The sequence below is a fragment of the Melanostigma gelatinosum genome (genome assembly GCF_949748355.1).
Source record: "Melanostigma gelatinosum genome assembly, chromosome: 3".
Lineage (NCBI taxonomy): Eukaryota > Metazoa > Chordata > Actinopteri > Perciformes > Zoarcidae > Melanostigma > Melanostigma gelatinosum.
In genome coordinates, this window is record NC_136636.1 from 3,227,169 (window position 1) to 3,246,236 (window position 19,068).

Sequence of the window (19,068 nt, forward strand, 5' to 3'; positions counted from 1 at the left end):
ACAGTTCATGCAACAGTTCATGCAACAGTGCATGCAACAGTTCATGCAACAGTTCATGCAACATTTCATGCAACAGTTCATGCAACAGTTCATGCAACAGTTCATGCAACAGTTCATGCATATTCTGACTGAGGTACACACACTAGTGTTAAAAGCACAAGATAAGCGCTTATAGATTATGGATGGACGGATCAAAACTACAGAGAAATCGTTTTTCTTAAAACCGTTTCGGTTTACCGGGAAGCATCGCGGCCGTGGCCTCAACCAAAGCCGATCTTCTCCGGCTAAATTCAAAGGTTAGCAACTGTCTGAATAATGCCGCCGTTACATCATCATATTTTATGATCTCTTGATTCTGCCAAACAAGAAGAGCTGAGCGATAAAACATGTAAATCTCTTCATGCGCTCTCAGCTACGAGCACGACTGCATCGAGGGGAAACTACAGTCGTTAAACTGAGCTGCACCGCAACGTTATTCAAACCGGCAGCAGAGAACCGCCGCTCGTCTTCCGGTCCGCCTGTTTTCCGTCGGCTGCTCGGCCCGCTGATTGAAGAAGCTGCTGTGCCTGTGAATGCACCGCCATGAATCAGCACTTTGTTAGCTAACGCCATCCAATCACACTTACGAGCTCATTGATCGATGGTCCGGGCAATTCGGATCCAGGGAAATGTGTGTGTGTGTGTGTGTGTGTGTGTGTGTGTGTGTGTGTGCTGATGGTGCAAAACAGGAATGGTTTGCAATGTGTGTGTGTGTGTGTGTGTAAGTACAATGAGAATATTTCATTACACACCATCTTTATCCATCATGTGACTATATTACTGTGAGCACATGGGCAGAAATGACACTGTTGACGTTTTATTAGTTTTAAAAAGCTCCACTGTATGTTATTTGTTAGCCCTGGTAATATGGCAACTAAAGCTCGATTTATGGTTTCATGCTCATGTTTAGTACTTTTAAAGGCCCTTACACAACGGGAGCATGAAGAATATGCAGCACACAAATGGGAAATGCGAATATTGAATGTCGAGGGCTTTTATTGTGAAAGAACTGGAGGAGACGATCTGGTCGGCGCTCCCTTTGTCAAGGTTGAAAGGAGTAACACAAATGTATTTGGACGACTGGGTTTCTGTGTTGTTGTTTTAAAACATAAATAGATGCAAATCAACCCGGTCCACACAACGTGATCAGTTCATGCTTTTATTTGCGGTGCGAAAAGCTCCGAAAAATCGAACTTGTTCCGTTTCTTTTTCGCTCCGTAATGTTCGCAAACTGACGTTTAGTCATTTTGCATCTTTCGACTCGGTTAACCCGTTTTAAAACACCTTCATCTGCATTTTCCCTTTTCTCTCCATACGCGAGAGCACGCTTATTTCCCCCAACAGTGGGCGTGGCCTCGGCAGGGTGGAGATTTGTCACTTGCTGCCTTTAAAACAAAAATGACAATCCTGAAAAATCTACTTTAGCATGTATTTATGTACGATGTCATGGTGATGCATGTTTATGGTGCAAAAAAGATAAAGTTGTTGCAGAGTACAGCACTAGTAAGTCCTGTTATTAAGGTACAATGGACCGACAACGAAAAACAAGCAGACTTTAGGTTTTCTTGCTTTGGCTGTTGAACTCAAACAGCCTGAGCATGTGTTCTCATTGGTCCAGTTCATGTTGACGAGGACCGCACGAAAGAAGCGTTCATTCATTCTTCTCAGGTTTTGACAAAACATAAATGCCGAATAATGCAGGACCGTGGATGTGTGTAACAGCGAGCGGTTTCATGCTGAGCGCCACATTCCTGTGAAGCCGCCGTGTAATCCCCCAGATGTGCCGCACACACACCAACATAATCTACAGCTCAGGATTTTATCACCAAGTAATACCCACTCGGCTAATGTTGCTCCACTTATTGCATGTCAGCACACACACACACACACACACACACACACACACACACACACACACACACACACACACGTACATACACACATACACACACACACCTCAGTAGAATTTCTCCCGAATATCTTGATTTAATGATTCCATGAATGATTTACATATTGCAGCACACAGAATGGGACTGTGAAGAGTCATGAACACGCATTGACATAAATAACACACAGCAGCACGAACTGAAGAAAAACTCATGAGATTCCATTAACGTTAATATTAAATAATTGAATGTTCGCTAACGTCTGCATTAATGACTAATCTAGGCTAAGTGGCTCTGCGTGTTAATCATATCGAGGACAGACTGCCTTGTAAATTATATTGCGACGACTGCCGTGTTTGGCCTCCCGCTCTGGAGTCGGTATTTAATGTGAGCCTTTGTGAGCCTTTGTTGCAACAATCTGGTAAATATCTTAACACTTTTTTTCTCCTTCATTTAACGACGACGAAGAAAAGCTGCTTGGTGATTTAGGTCGCAGTCCTTGTGGAGAGACTCGCGCTGTAAAACACAATACACCTGTCTCCTCACGTGCACGCCGGAAGCTCTCATCGGAGCGGAGATGAATCGAGATTGTAAAGTAGAATGAAGGTTAAAGAGATGAGGAAGAAAGGGAAGGAAAGAATTAGAGAGCTGCCATAAGAAACAATAAACACACTCACCAGAGTCAAATTATGGGAGTTCAATAGTCCTGGTCCAGAGTTTTTAACAGAACATTTTTCAAATATTGTACTGTTATGCCACTAACTAATACTAATTAGTGAATTTCCAGGGCGGGCCTGGCCCCTGAGTGGTCCCGGTTGTGTGGTGATGTGGTGATAACCTGTGGGGCTTGTTGGTCAGCTCTTCAGCTGGGAAACCCAAACATCACCAGTCAGAACCATCCGCTCAGCGAGCTGGATCGCAAAATCAACAACAAATCATGATCGTTCATTCAAGAGTCTTCGGTTCCTGTCTCATGACGGACTGAACCCTGTTCTGGATCCACAACAACCAGGCAGCCTCAGCAACGGACACAACACTTCGGTTGATTGTCCTTTTGGACTCCAGAGGGCCCGGGGCCAAACCTGAACATGATGGATCGGCATTGGTTTTCGCCGGAAACAAACGGAAACTTGTAATGAAAGCAGCTAAATGGTATTCAGCCTTCATTGTTCCATGATTTAAACCTGTGCGTTTCCTACTGTGACAAGTCAAAATGTTTAAAAAAAAGGATATTTTTGCTCACAGGCTAATCAGAGAAGTGCCAATCAATCCATCACAGACACACATTGTGAGAGGAGCTTTGACGAGCTGCAGTAAGTGGGCGGCCCTGTGTGGTTGGACCTCCAGAAGCTGCTCTCAGGAAGCAGCGCTCTGAATGTAAACACAGTCATCTGGTCCTGGATCCTGCCGGAGCAAACACAGATTGATGATATGCATCAGCATCAGAACATGTTCGCGGCAGATCTGTCCTTCCATTGCACACACACACACACACACACACACACACACACACACACACACACACACACACACACACACACACACACACACGGTTGAAGTATACCTGGCGCTCTGCCCCTGAAGCACTCTGAGCTGATTCCTTTGCACACACACACACACAGTAAGGTCGGGGGGTCAAACTCTGAAGCCTGTGGTAATTCCAGGGAGCCAATTTGAGAGTTAGGAGTTTAATAACAGTCCTGATCACTTCCTGTGTTTTAATCTTTTTTTCCTCCAGACGTTGTTTTGTCTTGGCTTTGTCCTTCATGCTTTCTTTATCTCCCAGTCTCTGACTCACCTTCCGTGACTCACCTTCCGTGACTCACCTTCTCTGATTGAAGTGGCCGGTCATCACTTTAATAACCAGCCCTTTCACTCTCTCTCTGCAGCCTGAACTACAGCGGCATGTGTCTGGCATCGGACGCACAGTTCAGTGACTTCCTGGACGGGATGGGACCCGCTCAGTTTGTCGGGCGACAGACGCTGGCGACGACGTCGATGGGTGAGAGAGAGAGAGGACGTTTCTTTGTCATTAACCGTTCAGCAAAGCTTTTCTTCCCCCATACGAGCCGCAGGATCCTCAGATAAAGCAAGACTAAAACTTAATCCATCCCTCTTTACTTTCTTATCTCCAAGTTGAGAAAAATGGCTCAGATTTGAGGGTCACAACTATCACGTCTCTGAAACTCTCCCCATAAAAACGCAACAAAACCATTCAGTTGGGTTTAGAAAACAGATGATGGTTTGGCTTGAAATAAGTATGTTTGATACATTATTTAAGTTACTGATGAACATTTAAATAAAACCCGGACTTTTGGTTTTGCACGGGACAAGAACAGCGGCCTCCTGGGTGAAAGTCTGGTGCTTGTTTGACCCATCAGTCCACGATTGACCTCTCTCCTACGCTGAGGTTTGTTAGAAACGTATTTGTGATACGTCAAAAACAATCCTCGTCACGGGTGAGAAATGTTTCCCTCGAACACGTAATTCAAAGTGCAGCTTCGTTGTATGTACTTTTTAGGAGGCCGGGCTGCTGACTTCTTCATATCCAGGCCACCATAGATATACTGGAGATATGTGCACGTGCAGCCCGTCCTCCACAGCTGTGATCTGCTGTAAGCGGCTCAGTTTCCTCGCTGGCAGCCAGACGCTGTCCTTGGCCCGACAACAGTGACACTGACTGGACCAGCTCCGCTCCAAACCTGCTGTCCGGTCCAATGTTATATAATATCAGAGAACCCGGAATATAACTTGGCCGTCATCTGCCTTCTGTCGCTTTCAAGAGAATGCATTCGTCATTTAGGGGATATTTGGGATGAGAACTGTCACCCAGTGTGACTTCAATGTGACGCCCGAGCAATGCTGCCTGGGCGAGCAGCATGTGTGCCATGCCAAACCTCATGCTTTTATTTTGGCGGTTCACAGCAAAAATAGACATGATCTCATACCATCAACATTACTACCGTTTCAATGTCTATATCTGTATTTTTAATCAACACTTCCTTTTTCCGTTTAAAAATAAAAGCCGTCCAGCATCTTACTGTGGAGAGAATCCCTTCATTTTTTTTGGGTGCAAATTCAACAGGCTCATCTCAACATGGAGATGAAAAATACACAACAGTTAAAAAAAATAACTTTGAGCTCTGAGCTCTCGAGACAATACTCTGACGTCTATGACTTGTCTCGTCAGCAGTTATTGCATTTGGCCTCTGCCTGTCCATCTCAGAAGTGTCTGCTGGAAAATATTTTCACAAGACTTCACTTGTGTTCGATGCATTGATGCGTCCACACACTGAAATGATATGCATGGCAAAGGGTTTAGTTCAGATTTGGTGATTGTCTCTTGTACCAATGGACGTTTATTGTATTTAACGAGAGAGGCACATATGCTCCCCTCCATCCTCATTGCTAAAGTGCACGTGTGTTTCCATCCATCCAGGTGACGTAGAGATCGGTCTCATGGAGAGGAACGGAGGTCTGGAGGTGGAGGTCGTCCAGGCCAGAGGACTCACCATGAAACCGGGTTCAAAGGGACCTCCAGGTACACCACTCTAGTCCGCTGCTGGTCTGTCGACCGATCAAGCTGTTGTACGTCACTTTGTTTAAACTTGTTATTTCTTCACAGTTGCAGATAAAGATGAAGCTACACTAATATTAATAGTGGTGTACTTTTTGTATCATCGGTGACTACAGAGGACTGTTCCTGACTTGTGTGATCCAAACAACTCCAGAACATTGTAAAGTCCCAATCGTCAACATTTATTAGAACAAGAAACATGTAATCATTTTCAAAATTCACAACATGTTTTTATCTGACGAGATATTCTGCTTCAATCCACATTTGTTGACTTTCAAAAAGTACATTTTTACCGAAAACCGCTTCTCCAATGTGCCGAATCTTCCACTTACATAGCAAGGAAACGGGAGATGACACCCTGATTAAATAAAATAATGCGACACCCAGAACACACCTATTATTAATCGAAAGACTAAATAAAACCACTATGCACCCAGATTAAGTAGCACACGTGGAGTTGGCCACGTCCCAGAGGCACCTCACCATGCACTCTAGACCGTGCGCTACAGATTGTTTAAACATGACTGCAGATGTTCAGAGCCAAAGCAGTAAAAAGTTGTTGTCAGTGTTCGGGGAGTCGATACACATGAGCAGAGGGAGGTGATCCGCTAAATAAGTCAGATCTACATCTTCCTCTGCTGACGCTGCAGAGAAACAGTTTCAAGTTGCTCTGACTTTGGTGTCTGACTGAAACAAGAAGCCATGTCGCCAACACATGTCGTCAGAGATAAAGTCGATTTTTATTTTTAAAGAGATTTCAGGAGACTTTTATTTCACAATAACTATAATCATTCACGAGTTACTGTTACATTGAAACGAATGGGTCGGTGTTTATCTGACATTTCTCAGCCATAACCATATTTATTCATGCCATAGAGGTGTTCAATCATAAACCAGTGTCGTCACGAGTGGGTCCCTGTGTTGTTTGTTCTGCGGCACATGGACAAGGACACACATGCGCGAGGGTGACTGGATGCACATTCCTGCCGATGAGTTCACAACGTTCCACTGATTGACCAAGAAACACGGCAGCGCACCACCGAAGGCAGCACGAGCACCGTTTCAGCAGGAAAGGCAGGTTTCACTCCAGAAAATCAGCTTCGCAAATTTCTCTACTTTAGTCATTCAATTTATTAATTTCTCTAATTTCTTAATTTCTCTAAATGCTTCTTCAAACCCGTCCACACAATGTCAGGAATATGACGAGCGATGATGAAGACGAGCGACGGTGATTCAGTGGCTCATCTTCTGCACTCGTACACCACGGCTCACTCTCAGCTTTCATGCATCGTTTCACCTGAAATATGTCATCATCAAAATGCACTTGGAGAGCTGCTAATATGAGCCGGCTGCCCGGCAATGAATCACCGAGCACTAAACTGATGAAGCCAACGATCAGCTGCGTAATTAATCAGACCAGTTAACCTTCACCTTCCTCTTGTAGAAACAGCACCGGCACGATGTCGACATGACTCTGCTGTCATTTTAGCAGCGGGTCGGATTGTGTAACAACAAATTGTACCCCCCCCCCCCCAACTGTGGTTGCATAATGTTAATGTTAAACCAGCCATTGATCCTAATTGCATGACAACAATAGTGTCAGCAAATCAGAAAAAAACAAAAGACAAATCTGAGAGGGGAAAAAAAGGCCATGAGAGATGAAAGAGAAGATAATCAACAGAGCGAAGCACAGACAAGAGTCGGAGGAGAGAGAAACGAGTGGAGAGCAATTCAGTGTGAATGAAAGGACAACATGTGGTGAAGGAGAGAGCTGCAGAGATGGAAGGAAATACGTATATAGTACAAATACCAAGGACAACCTCGCTTCAAATCTTTAATCTTGTTATCAGATATCGATTTGTCACGTGAATAAAAAGAGTGCAGCAGCAGTTTAAGTTTTGGATTGTGCAGGACGTAGTGAAGATTCACCTTCTAGTATCGGCTCAGCTCGCTCGAGGTGATTTGAAAAAACAAAAGTACGATCCACAACTTTTACTGAATGGAAAAACAAAAAAGAGTGGACATGTTTCTGAAAGGTACTATTAATAAATATAAATTACATTATTAGAATGCCAAGCTGTAGTTCTTCTTTAAAGTTGTTTCACAGTCGTGTGACATATATATAATATATTTTCATCCTGTAATTTCTACCCTTTCACGGCGTGTTTTCCATTCATGAAAGTTACTTTTGACATTTTGGTCACCGAAAAAAATCGTCTTATTCAGCTTCCGGTTCCACCCTCTCGTGACTGCAAAAAACCAAGATGGCGACGACTAAAATGGAACACTCAAAGCTTCAGAACCGTAGACCACAAACCAATTCGTGACAAATGTGCTCTTCTCATATTCTGTGCTCGCTGCAAGTCTTTATTTAGTGAACTTTAGTTTGGCAGTTTGGCTTAAAATCAACGACTTTGCTTTTTTTTATGTAGTTATGTAGTGTGCTCCTTCAGTACCATGCAGACAAACAAGCAAACATACCGTAACGTAGCTTACTGATGCATTTGGCCGTCTCCGTCTCTCGCCTGGCCTTCTACTGTCTTCTACTGTACTGCATCATCGTCTTAACACCAAACATACCAGTTCCATATCCCGTTACACTCAACCTCTAAAGTCACTGAAAACTTGTTGAGGGCATTGTTCGTACATTGATTTATTCCTATTTTCCTGTGCTGTAACTGAAGCTTCTGCACCCCATTCAACATTGTTTTGGTGTAAGCATTGGAGGGCAAACTTGTCCATCAACGCTATGTTCAAAAATCAGGTAATTTAGAAGACTTCTGAAGAGGTTAACGCTTGACTTCAACTTTAACCCTTTTTGTCTGCTGTGGTTTCAGCGGCCTACATCAAAGTTTACCTCCTGGAGAACGGGAGCTGCGTGGCCAAGAAGAAGACCAAGTCAGTGAGGAAGTCTCTGGATCCTCTCTACAACCAGGTCCTGGTCTTCTCTGAGAGCCCGCAGGGGAAAGTGGTGCAGGTGAGACACGCCATCGTGGCCCCACTGATTCACAACCAAGACAACCCGGCAAAATACAATGAAACTGCAGTCAGTGGTGCTCTCAGCTAAATGCTAACACCAGCCTGCTAACATGTGAGTAATGGCAAAGCTAACAGGCTAATGTTTAGCAGGTTATGACCATGTTCACCTTCTTAGCTTACAGCGCTAGCACGCTAATTAGCACAAAATACAGCTGACGGGAGTGGAATTAGCTCTGCAGGTGTTACGACTGGACAAACTGATCTTTTGTTCTTTGTCCTTTGATGACAATCCATCAAACAGTCGAGGAACAGTTAGGAGATCACCAAATAAATCTCTGTACAACACTTTGTGCCACTCCATCTGGTAGACGTTTGGCTATTTTACTGCATGAGTGACAACTTTCAAAAGTCAGGGGATCACCAAAGTCATTGGGATTAATCTTCTGAGCAACATTAACTTCATGGCAATCCATCTAATAGTTAAGATAATTCAATCTGAATCAAAGTGGTGGACGAGCCGCCATTCATAGACGATAAAAGTGAATTCATAACCAATCACATACCAATCTCACCAAATAGTTGCCATGAGATATCAAAGGGAAGTGTGAGCTGAGAGAGACTGATTGTTGTCTCACTTCCTTCCTTCATATTGCAGTCGTTCTCTTAAACTAGCTCTCAGAAAGAATCTTTGATTTGTACATTTTTGTTTCTGAACTAAAAGGAGTTTCATGAAGACGTTCCATATCAGCCTCTTGTCACCTGTCGCACAATGCCACGAGGTTAACGTTGTTAAATGATCGCTGAGGTGCAGACAACAAAGCTCTTTGTTAAAAAAAGATTCATGGCTTGTGTTCAAATAAAGCACCATGTTTATACCACATAACTCTTAATACCATATTTACCTGGTGACTTGGCTGCTATTCTCCTTACTGTCTTTTCAACTCTATTCAAGTCATTCTTTCTTTCTCTCACTGTCCTTCCCTCCTTGTTCACTTACTTTCTTTCTCTCCTTTTGTATCACCTTGCCTTCTTTATTTCTACTTTCTTCTCTTCCCTGCTTTTCTACTTGCTATCTCCTTTCTTTATCTTTCTTTCTCTTCCTTCATTCTCTCCAAGTCTTTTTATTCTCCTCCCATCATTCCTTACTCTCTTTCACTCCGTATTTAGTTTCCTTCGTCTCTTGTCCTGTATTATTGTTATATAATGAATGAATGTATTTATTCACTGTCCTTTCTTGTACGTTGTAATAGGGGTATTGTTTCATAATACAATGGGTAAATAAGATATCATAACACCAACGTGCACATATGTTGTACCGGTATGTATGGCGGGTTTCCTCAGTAACCAGCAGCTGGCCACAGTGCTGTGTTTTCAGCGGAGAGGCCTTCAGCTCTGCGTCGTCGTGTAATTAGGCGCTAAACGCCTCCCTCTTAATTATCCGCTGTCCTCCGACTTTCATCAAACTCATTCACACTGGACAATGAAAATCGCTGAAATCAGCAGCGTTTTTCAATTTGTCACTTCCTGATTTACCGACGCAAATTGCCAAATGCCTCCACGCTGGAGATTCATTCAGAATCCTTCATCAACTCACTCCACCACTGACTCAAAGCACATGATTTTAAATTATGCTCATTTAAATGTTTGAACAGCTTTTTTTTAAGGAGTATGGTCTTTAAATGTGAAGGGTTTATGGTGCAGGTTTTACAGTGTTGGACGTGTCTGGACGGTGTGTAAATATGTACGCTCGTTACGTGCATAGTGTCTTTTCAAAATAAACTCCCGTCTTCACAGGAAGTTAGCTTCAGGCAAGAAGACTTTTTAGTTATGGTTATGAAAAGATTGTGGTCGGCTTTTAACTTGACTGAATAACGATTAACATGACTACTGAGTGACTCATGTGACAAGCGACTGACGTGACAAAAATATGTCAACTTTAACTTCTAGTTTGTTCTGAACAGCGATCTCCTGGGTGAGAGTCCTATATTCACACTTTATACTGCATCAGCTGGCTACATACTACGTGTGTGTGTGTGTGTGTGTGTGTGTGTGTGTTTGTGTGGTAAACAGAGGTGAGGGCAGTGGGCTTTGAAGGTTGCAGGTTTGAACCTCTTTGTGTTCAGCCTCAGCCTAAGGCGGCTCTTCTGCTGGCAGTCAGTGCGCTAAACACCTCCTTTCTAATTATTGGCTGTCCGTCTTTCTCTTCTCCTCCGCTCTGCGCTCTCTGCCACCATCCCCCGATCATCTCATTTCTCTTTCTCCCTCATTTCATCTTCTCTGATACAATCCACTACAACGGCTCAGATATGAATGTTTAGTTTTTGTAAAAAATGTGTTTATTGTTGACATTGAAGTTTGCAGTGCTGTACGTGCATGCATCTGTGCATGAAGCCATTCATTCACACATCGACACACACTTACGGAGTCAAACACACATTCATATCCTTTAATCCAGACCTCATTTCACTTTAAATGAGAAGAACATTTATTTATGTATGTCCATGTATTATTTATAATCCATCCAGTTGAATTTGAAAACAGAGTAATAATTTGTTAAAATATAATTGATGTGTACTTTATTTGATTTGACAGTTGTTGACGACACAGAGACGTTGTTACTACTACTAGGCGTCTTGAATATATTTACATAGATATATGGCAGTAAATAGCGCGAGCTAGATATTATTGTAATGTTTCGGCCCTTTGCCCGAGGAGATTTTCTCGATGTGGAACTTTTGTAACTTTAGTTGAATACCCCTGCTTTATGGTATGCTTTAGGGCGGGGCTTACTGTGATTGACAGGTCGCTTCCGCTACCAGAGACGTATACCGCGTCTCTACGTCACTCCACCGCATTTGAAATATGGTAACTTCTGTTCGTCGGCTGCAAAAAACCAACATGCCGACGGTGAAATCGCAGCACTCGAGGCTTCATAACATCAGTCCACATCACGATGACTTCTTCTATACAGTCTACGCCCCGGACCAAAAGTTGACCAAAGTACTTTTGACCATATTGTGTATTTTATTAGTATCTCCAAATGAGTTAGCTGTCCCACTTTCTGGTGTTTCAAAGCTTTTATTCTTCCTTTCAATTCAAGTGCATCCGTCGTCTGTATCCACTTATCCTCACTTCAATGCAACATGCTGGTTCTTTTGTTTGTTAAATCCCTTTTTGTCTTTCCATCAGCACCGTGTGTGTTTGTGTGTTAGTTCCACTTTCTAGAAAGTGGACCAGGAGAGGATCTCGGACGCTGAGTTTTCCATCGTCCACATTAAACACTCAGCCAGTTTCTGTCGTTCTGCCACAGATTTCATTCTTCTCCCGATGTCTCTCTCTCCTAACTTGAAATGGTTGAGTTCAGGCCCTTGTTTGGAGGGCAGACAGAAAGAGATATAGATGATCCTTCTTTAAAGATGGAGGGAATAGATTGGAGCAGATTTGTCCTCTGAGTCTCTGTGGAAATCACGCTCACGCACATCCAAACCAATTGGTATGCCGGACACACGAGGCGGCCGCACGATTGGTCGCACGCACCGACGGATATTGATTATTTTGTCCGCTGCTTGACAAGATGTGGGGCCGTCTGAGATGATGTTATCGGGTCGCCAGGAGACGGAGGACACCTAACGTCCAAACACACACACACACACACACACACACAGGTTTCTAAGCACATGCCACCATCATCTCCGTCTCACTCCCTCACGCACACTGTCCCTCTTCATTTACTCTCATTGAAACCTCAGCCTGCTGCTGTAACACAGAGAGAAACCGTCAAGAGCCAGTATTGCCCCGGAACAGATTTCCAAACCGTCTGGATTACTGCTGATTAACCCCCGCCCTCTTAACCTTATTGCTTTGTCAATTAATCTTCCTCGACCTCCTTCACCCCCAGGATGCTTTATACACACGAATCAAGGGCCTCTGAAGCCATGTTCAGGCCCTTAATCCTTTGAAATAAATTGATTTCTCTTCTGAAACACTGAGGGGAACATGAAGTACATTTCTACCCGGAGACAAAACGTTGCCGATGAGTACCTTCTATTAAAGATAATATGATATCTATGACAACACTTCCTGAGTATTTGCAGACTGTAAAGTACAACATCGGTTGGTAAGGAAGCGTCTTCTCTTTCACGTTTACTTTGAATTCCTTGAAGTAAGTTGTGAGTCTTTCTCTCTGCCGTTGGTCTGCCTACTGTTTGCCACATGGATAACTGCAATCCGACACAAAAAGTGGGCAAATTGCACTCAACTGCAAAAATACATGGGCGTGTTTTGCGCTGTTATATTATTAGCGCAATATTTTTTTGTGAGTCAGACCTTGAGACGGGGCGGATGTCGTTGGTAAATGATGCGCAACTCATGTTGATGTCAGCGGCTGCAATCCATTCTTTGTGAATTCGCCCCCTTAGCGTATATATACATACGAGATATACACACAGTATATCTCGTATAGTGTCAACGTCCAGGTATCGTCCAGTTTCTTGATAAACCACAGCATGTTTGTTCGGTGTTGGAAGTAGAATATTAAATCCTTCATATTCATATCAATGATTATTTTTGTAGCGCACTGAGCAGATGTGTTTGCCATCTGTTCTCGTTTTTTGAATTAAACATGAAAGAAAGTGCACCTATTACGCTTTCATCATTATTTACAATAACTCTAAGTGAAGAATGAAGCCAACACGGGAGTGCCAAAACACTGCAGCTCCTCAAATGGCTCCAAAAGCGAGTCGATCCCTGCACACCCCCGTTACATAAACATGTTGACGGTCTGCTACAGAAAACATTTTGTTCTCAATGACACATTTTCTTTTTCATAAGAAACTGTACAGAACGTACATTTCTGTAATATATTCCACCTATTTATGATACGTCAAGGCCTACAGTTCAAGGTGGTGTCAGGTTTGTTCTTCTGCTGTTTATTTTTAGAGTTAGGCTGCGTCATCACTGCAAGATGGCGACGTCTCAAACCACCCACTCTTGGTAAAATGGTATGAATACATCATTTCTATTGCTAATTCATATCTATGTCTCTTCCATAGGTGATCGTTTGGGGAAACTACGGACGGATGGACCGCAAATGCTTCATGGGCGTAGCTCGAATCCTATTGGAGGAGCTGGACCTCAGCACGATGGTGATTGGCTGGTACAAGCTCTTCCCTACCTCCTCCATGGTGGACCCGACGATGGCGCCGCTCATCCGCCACTCCTCCCAGATGTCCCTGGAGAGCACCATCGGGCCCTGCTGTGAGCGATCCTAAAAATGTCAAGTTGTTGTTGTTGCGACAAAGATTCCACTGCTGTCTCAACCAAATCCCAAGACACATTCTTTAATATAGCCTGCAGCGCTGCTCCTGGGTCAGCCGGGTGGTACGTAGGTGTTAAGTTTCTTACTCAAGGGCACTTTGACCGGTCCGACCACACTTGGGAATGAATCTCCTGATTGGGAAATGACTTTACTACCGAGTAGGTCACTTTGGCACCCACTGGAAATATACCGTTATTCTTTTGATATTGTATCAGACTGTTTTCCCCGAGACTCACGGGAAGCACATTTCCTTTTGTTGCAAACTGACCGCCCGTCAGACTCACAGGAACATGTTGGTCTCCTCAGATCTCTTTCACGAGGAAACAAAAACCTACTTAATGAGGATACTTCAAAGGAGGGCTCGGTTGCCGACATGGATCGCGTCCTATTGGGACCACGACACACGGCGGCGCTCGGCTTCGCTTCAGCTACGCGCCTTCACGAGCCTGCGATCCGATTCTCATTCCCAGGACTGCTCGTTGTCTTTCTGCGTCCTCTATAAGGGGGGCTTGGACGTGTTATCTGTCTTTCTGTCCAGAGACGGTTTGAGACATCGGCCTTCCATTTTGCAGGAGCATGAATGGATCAGCAGGACTACAGAATACTTTTAAAAAGTAATTATATATATACATATATATAGCTTTATAGCTATATATAGCTTATTTGTTGTAACCAACCAAGACATCTTGGTTTCGAAACACTGACTGGAGCTGTTTTTTGTTCTTTTGTGTCACACATTTGGCCCTTCAGTGTTCAGTCCATTTGGTACCATGTGTATACGAGTGGAGGCATGAATGAAAGGCCCTTACACCCTCTGGAAGGATCTAGATCTCTACTTGATCTCGGGGATCCGGAGTACTGCTGGGTTTCTACGGACTGCAGTTAATTACATTTAGCTGCAGCGCCAGGTGTTAATTGGTCCCTGAGTGGATTTAAGTGGTTTAAAAGAAGAACTAGCAGGTTCTGAGTTCCCAACAACCCAACAGCCTGTATGATTTCATTACAACTAATCGCGACGTTAGCGGATTTCACTGATTTATTTTTGTCATCTCTCGTGGAAGGCACTTTAAGTCGTGTATCGTTGGACTGAAAACATGTAGTCTTGTGGGTTTTTGGAATAAAGCGATCCGCGTAAGACCCCATTTTACCTGGTTGTTTTTTGAATCGGTAGCAAATTACGTCTAAATAGAGATTTACGGCTTAAGTGAGCAGCTGTAAAGTCACCGAAGAACAATCGAATACAGTTTGAAATCTGATTATCTGACTTCAGGAGCTAATTACCTTTTAGCCAGATGTGATAAAAGTATTTTTTTTGTGTGTCAATCAAAACCTGCCTTGGTGCATGACTTAATGCCGCGTTGAAGACGCAGATATCGGGTTTCCCAGCCAAACTTAATTGGATTTCATGCATGCGATATATATCGTAGTAGATCCCAATTAGAATTCTAAGCGGCTGACCTCGGATGCATGCTACTATCAAACGCAGTGACGTTAAACCTTATCAGGATACAACTGGCATTGAACAGCCAGGTGTGAATGGGGTCTGAAATTTGGAGGGTGTTTCGTCCTCATTCGGTTCAATTCCGTTCTATATTGTTCTAAATGTTCACACCCACCTGTGGGTGCAGCAGGGGGCAGATGTTGTACCTGTGTTGTAGCGCCGAGACAGACGTTTCCAAAAGCATTGAGGACAGTAGCCCGGCTGACAGTTTAGGGCTGAAAAGCCGCTGTTCATCCCAGTTTGATTGGAGTTCGGTATGCTCTTTAGCTAATAGTCTACAAGTAGATTTTTAAGATTCCTCCTCTCTTTTAAAAAAAAAAGATTGTCTAATAACAGTTTGTACCGTGCCAATTTCTACCAGCAAGTGTCTTCTCCCTCATCCTCACTTACTGTAGCTTGCGGCACAGAGCTATTGTGAGGGAAGCACAGAAAAGAGCCGCTCACAACATCTGACGGCAGCATTTAGAGCTGTGCAGAGGAGCGTCCCTTCCATTCTACATTACAGCCCTGAGCCACAGACCGCCGGGGCACCTGGTCATTAGCCGTGCTACGACTCAGTGCGGAGAGAGGAAGAGGGGGAGGAAAAGGAAAAGAGAGAGGAAGGAAGCATGAAATGTACTTTGCATCATCCAAACAAAAGACCTGTCTGGGACCGACGTCAGGTTTTACAGATTAAAAAAAGAAAGAACGGACACAGAAATAGGATGAATTTAAAGGGAACACAATGTGCACACTAGAGAAATTTACAGTTTATTGAATAACAAAAGTACATGTATTTCATTTGGGCACTTTATGATTCTTAATTTCTTTTTTTTATGTGTAAATATTATGGTTGTTCGTGTCTTTTGGAGTGAGCCAAAGTGAATCTATAATAACTTAGTTGATTAATGTTAAATCTGTGAGGGGGGGAGGGGATATCCCCGCGAGTTACCTTAAGATTGTAGCATTAGCTGGTAGCATCCGCATGACTGATTAAAACTTAGCATCCTACTTGATAAAACTAAGCATGAGCTATACGCTACAGAGAGAGCGGAGACATGAAATGCAGTACGTCGGGTTGAGACCCGACACTAATTGAGGAATACATACATATGTAGCAATGCGATTCAAATTCAAAGTTCACTGCTTCCTTCCACAGACGATAACGAATCCAACAGTTTTCTTTTTCTTTTTAACTTTGGAGCAAGATTTCAGAACACAATCCCTCCTATACTAATCAACTAATATTTTAATTAAACCATACAAATTGGAGTGATTTTACTCTTTAAAATTTTTTTTTTGCAAAAGTGGCCTCTGTTTTAGCCAGTAGCAGTGTTGCAGGGATATTAATACTGTATTTATTTCCAAACAAATCAGCTACATTCTGTAAAGCAATAAAAGAAACATCCAGGCGTTTTTTTTCAGTTGCACAGTGTAAACTGTGGACGATGACACGCTTAGCCAGTGACTTTCACTGCAGTCAGATTCATCAACTATTATGTTTGATGGTCATCTTTTGGCATGTGTTTTGTATGTAAAACATATGTGATGCCGATACGTGTTTACTGTCATGAAGTTGTGCTTGTCGAAGAGAATACACAGGATTTATATGATTTAAAGGGGACATGTCATGCTGGTTTTTTAGGTTCAAACTTTTATTTTGGGTTTCTACTAGAACATGTTTACGTGTTTTAATGTTCACAAAACAAGTTATTTGTCTCATACTGTCCGTCTGAATTTACCTTTATCGCCCTCTTGTCTGAAATGCTTTGTTTTAGCGCCTGTCTCTTTAAGAGCCCCCTCCCTTAAATAGCCCAGTCTGCTCCGATTGGCCAAAAAATGGGGAGCAAAATCCTAATGGCTTGTTCAATAACACGTTTTCTGCTCTAGGCAGCCCACATAAAGTTGACTGGGTTGTCTTATTTCACGTTTGTGAGTCTTTTCGTGATATGTCCCCTTTAAAACACTTTAAATAGCTCAAAGAACCTGAACGCAGGAGCCACAGATCACTCGATGTGTAATTCAAACCCAGCACATTCAGGTTGTTTCACCCCACAACTTATTCCAGGAGGATTGTCATGTCGTCTCTAATTGTAATACCTCATGTAAACATTATAATTTCTGATTTGAAAAATGCGGGATCATTTTTCACAACCTAAAGTGACATTGAATATCATGGATTTTAATAATCAATGACTGCCTGGTAGTTAGAACAAAAGGGGACTGTTTTTAAAAATGAGTCAGATATTAGAAAAGTTGTATACATCAAATATATATAATATATCTAGTTATATTTAAAATCAATTGACTCCTCTGACTGTGACCCAAGGGATGTGTTTCTGTCCGTGTTCTTTCGTGCCAAACTTTAAACATATTGAGGGCTGATTCCCCAATTAAGGACCAATGAAAGAGGAAAGTTTACACTTCCCCATCTATCTACATCCAACCTGTAGAACATCAGTCAGCAGATACTTTACAAAGCGTTAGACAGCGTTAACGGCGTTCCTCTCGAGGGTGCAGCGGCGTGGCAGCAGTGATCGATGTGTTGTTGTTTCTATGATACAGCTGCAAGGAAACGCTCTTCTCTAATTGTTTGGGGAGCGAGACGAAATATATGCCCACATTCCCAGCAGGCTTAAGAGTAATTAATGTTTGTTTATTAAAAATTGATTGTGTGATTTTGCTCATCAAAAGCGTCTTGTTCACCCGTCTGAGTCTGTCTGTGGCGTTTTGTAACTTTGGGGGCAAATGAATGAGCTAATAGATGTTGTCATCGACATATTCAGCACCAAGGAAAATGTACGTTTTAGCATTGATCCGCCACACAGATGTTAATTATGTACAACTATCAATTGTGATGTAAATAGAGGCCTTAAACACACCGATATACATTTTGTCAGGGCTATGGACGAAGAATTGTCACATAAAGTTATCAAAACGACGCAAAAAAACGTTTTACAGTGTCACCATTTCAACCCATCACTTCAAGTGATTTACGTGTCGTCCGCTGTATGGAAATGATCATCTTTGCGTTTGTTCTTGATGGATTTCTGATATTTCAACTGACTATTTGTGTATTCTGCTCCTTGGTGTCGGCTTGATTCAACAAACTGGGCAAAAACAACAACAACGTTTTTTTGCAGAGAAGGTACTCAAACAGTCTGACCTGTTTCTTAAACAAGACTTATTTTCTAAACTTAGACAAATGACACTGTTGTTTCTTGAGCGACGTTCGAATGAACTTTAACTAAACGATAATAACTAAAAACAAAAGAACATTTGCATTCTAGCCATCGGCATCATCTGCAAGAACTGTACTAGAGTCCTGATCAGGTCCTCTGCCAATTTAGGTTGACATTATGCAAAACCAGACTTCTGCTATTAGTGATGCTGCACCGAAGAAAACTCCAGTGACAGTTGTGTTACATACAGAATATTAAGCAGATCGTGAGTTCAGCTAATAACTTTTAGATGTGAGAATTGTCCCTCAGCCATCTCTGACAATGCATTTAAATGATGGGTAACCTTTTCCTTGATCAACATGTATAACCTTGAGTGAGGTTAACATTACAGCGGTCTTTGTTTGATTCCGGTTATATTTACATGCGCGCAGTCAACACGTTCTCATCCTATCTCCTCACATACTGACGCACCCGGTAGCCCAGTTCTTCAAACTATTGCGCTCCACTACGGTCGTAGCAACACTTGCTTGTCGGGTTTAGGCAACAAACCGAGACTCTTCAAAATATGGACGTATAGTCTCCGTGACGTGACAGTACATGTGCATGAA

The 19,068-nt window shown here is 42.8% G+C and overlaps 1 protein-coding gene across 1 annotated transcript in view; it reads left to right on the plus strand.

Annotated features, from left to right (window-relative positions):
- The window catches only part of rims4 (regulating synaptic membrane exocytosis 4), a gene marked incomplete at its 3' end in the record, with an annotated part of 36,164 nt that extends 22,413 nt beyond the window's left edge, over positions 1-13,751 (plus strand). Inside the window, exons 3-6 of the mRNA XM_079266509.1 lie at positions 3,815-3,927; positions 5,365-5,466; positions 8,340-8,479; positions 13,533-13,751. Of these exons, the coding sequence (XP_079122635.1) occupies positions 3,815-3,927; positions 5,365-5,466; positions 8,340-8,479; positions 13,533-13,751 (574 nt within the window). The remainder of the gene's footprint in view (positions 1-3,814; positions 3,928-5,364; positions 5,467-8,339; positions 8,480-13,532) is intronic.
- Positions 13,752-19,068: the final 5,317 nt, after the last annotated feature.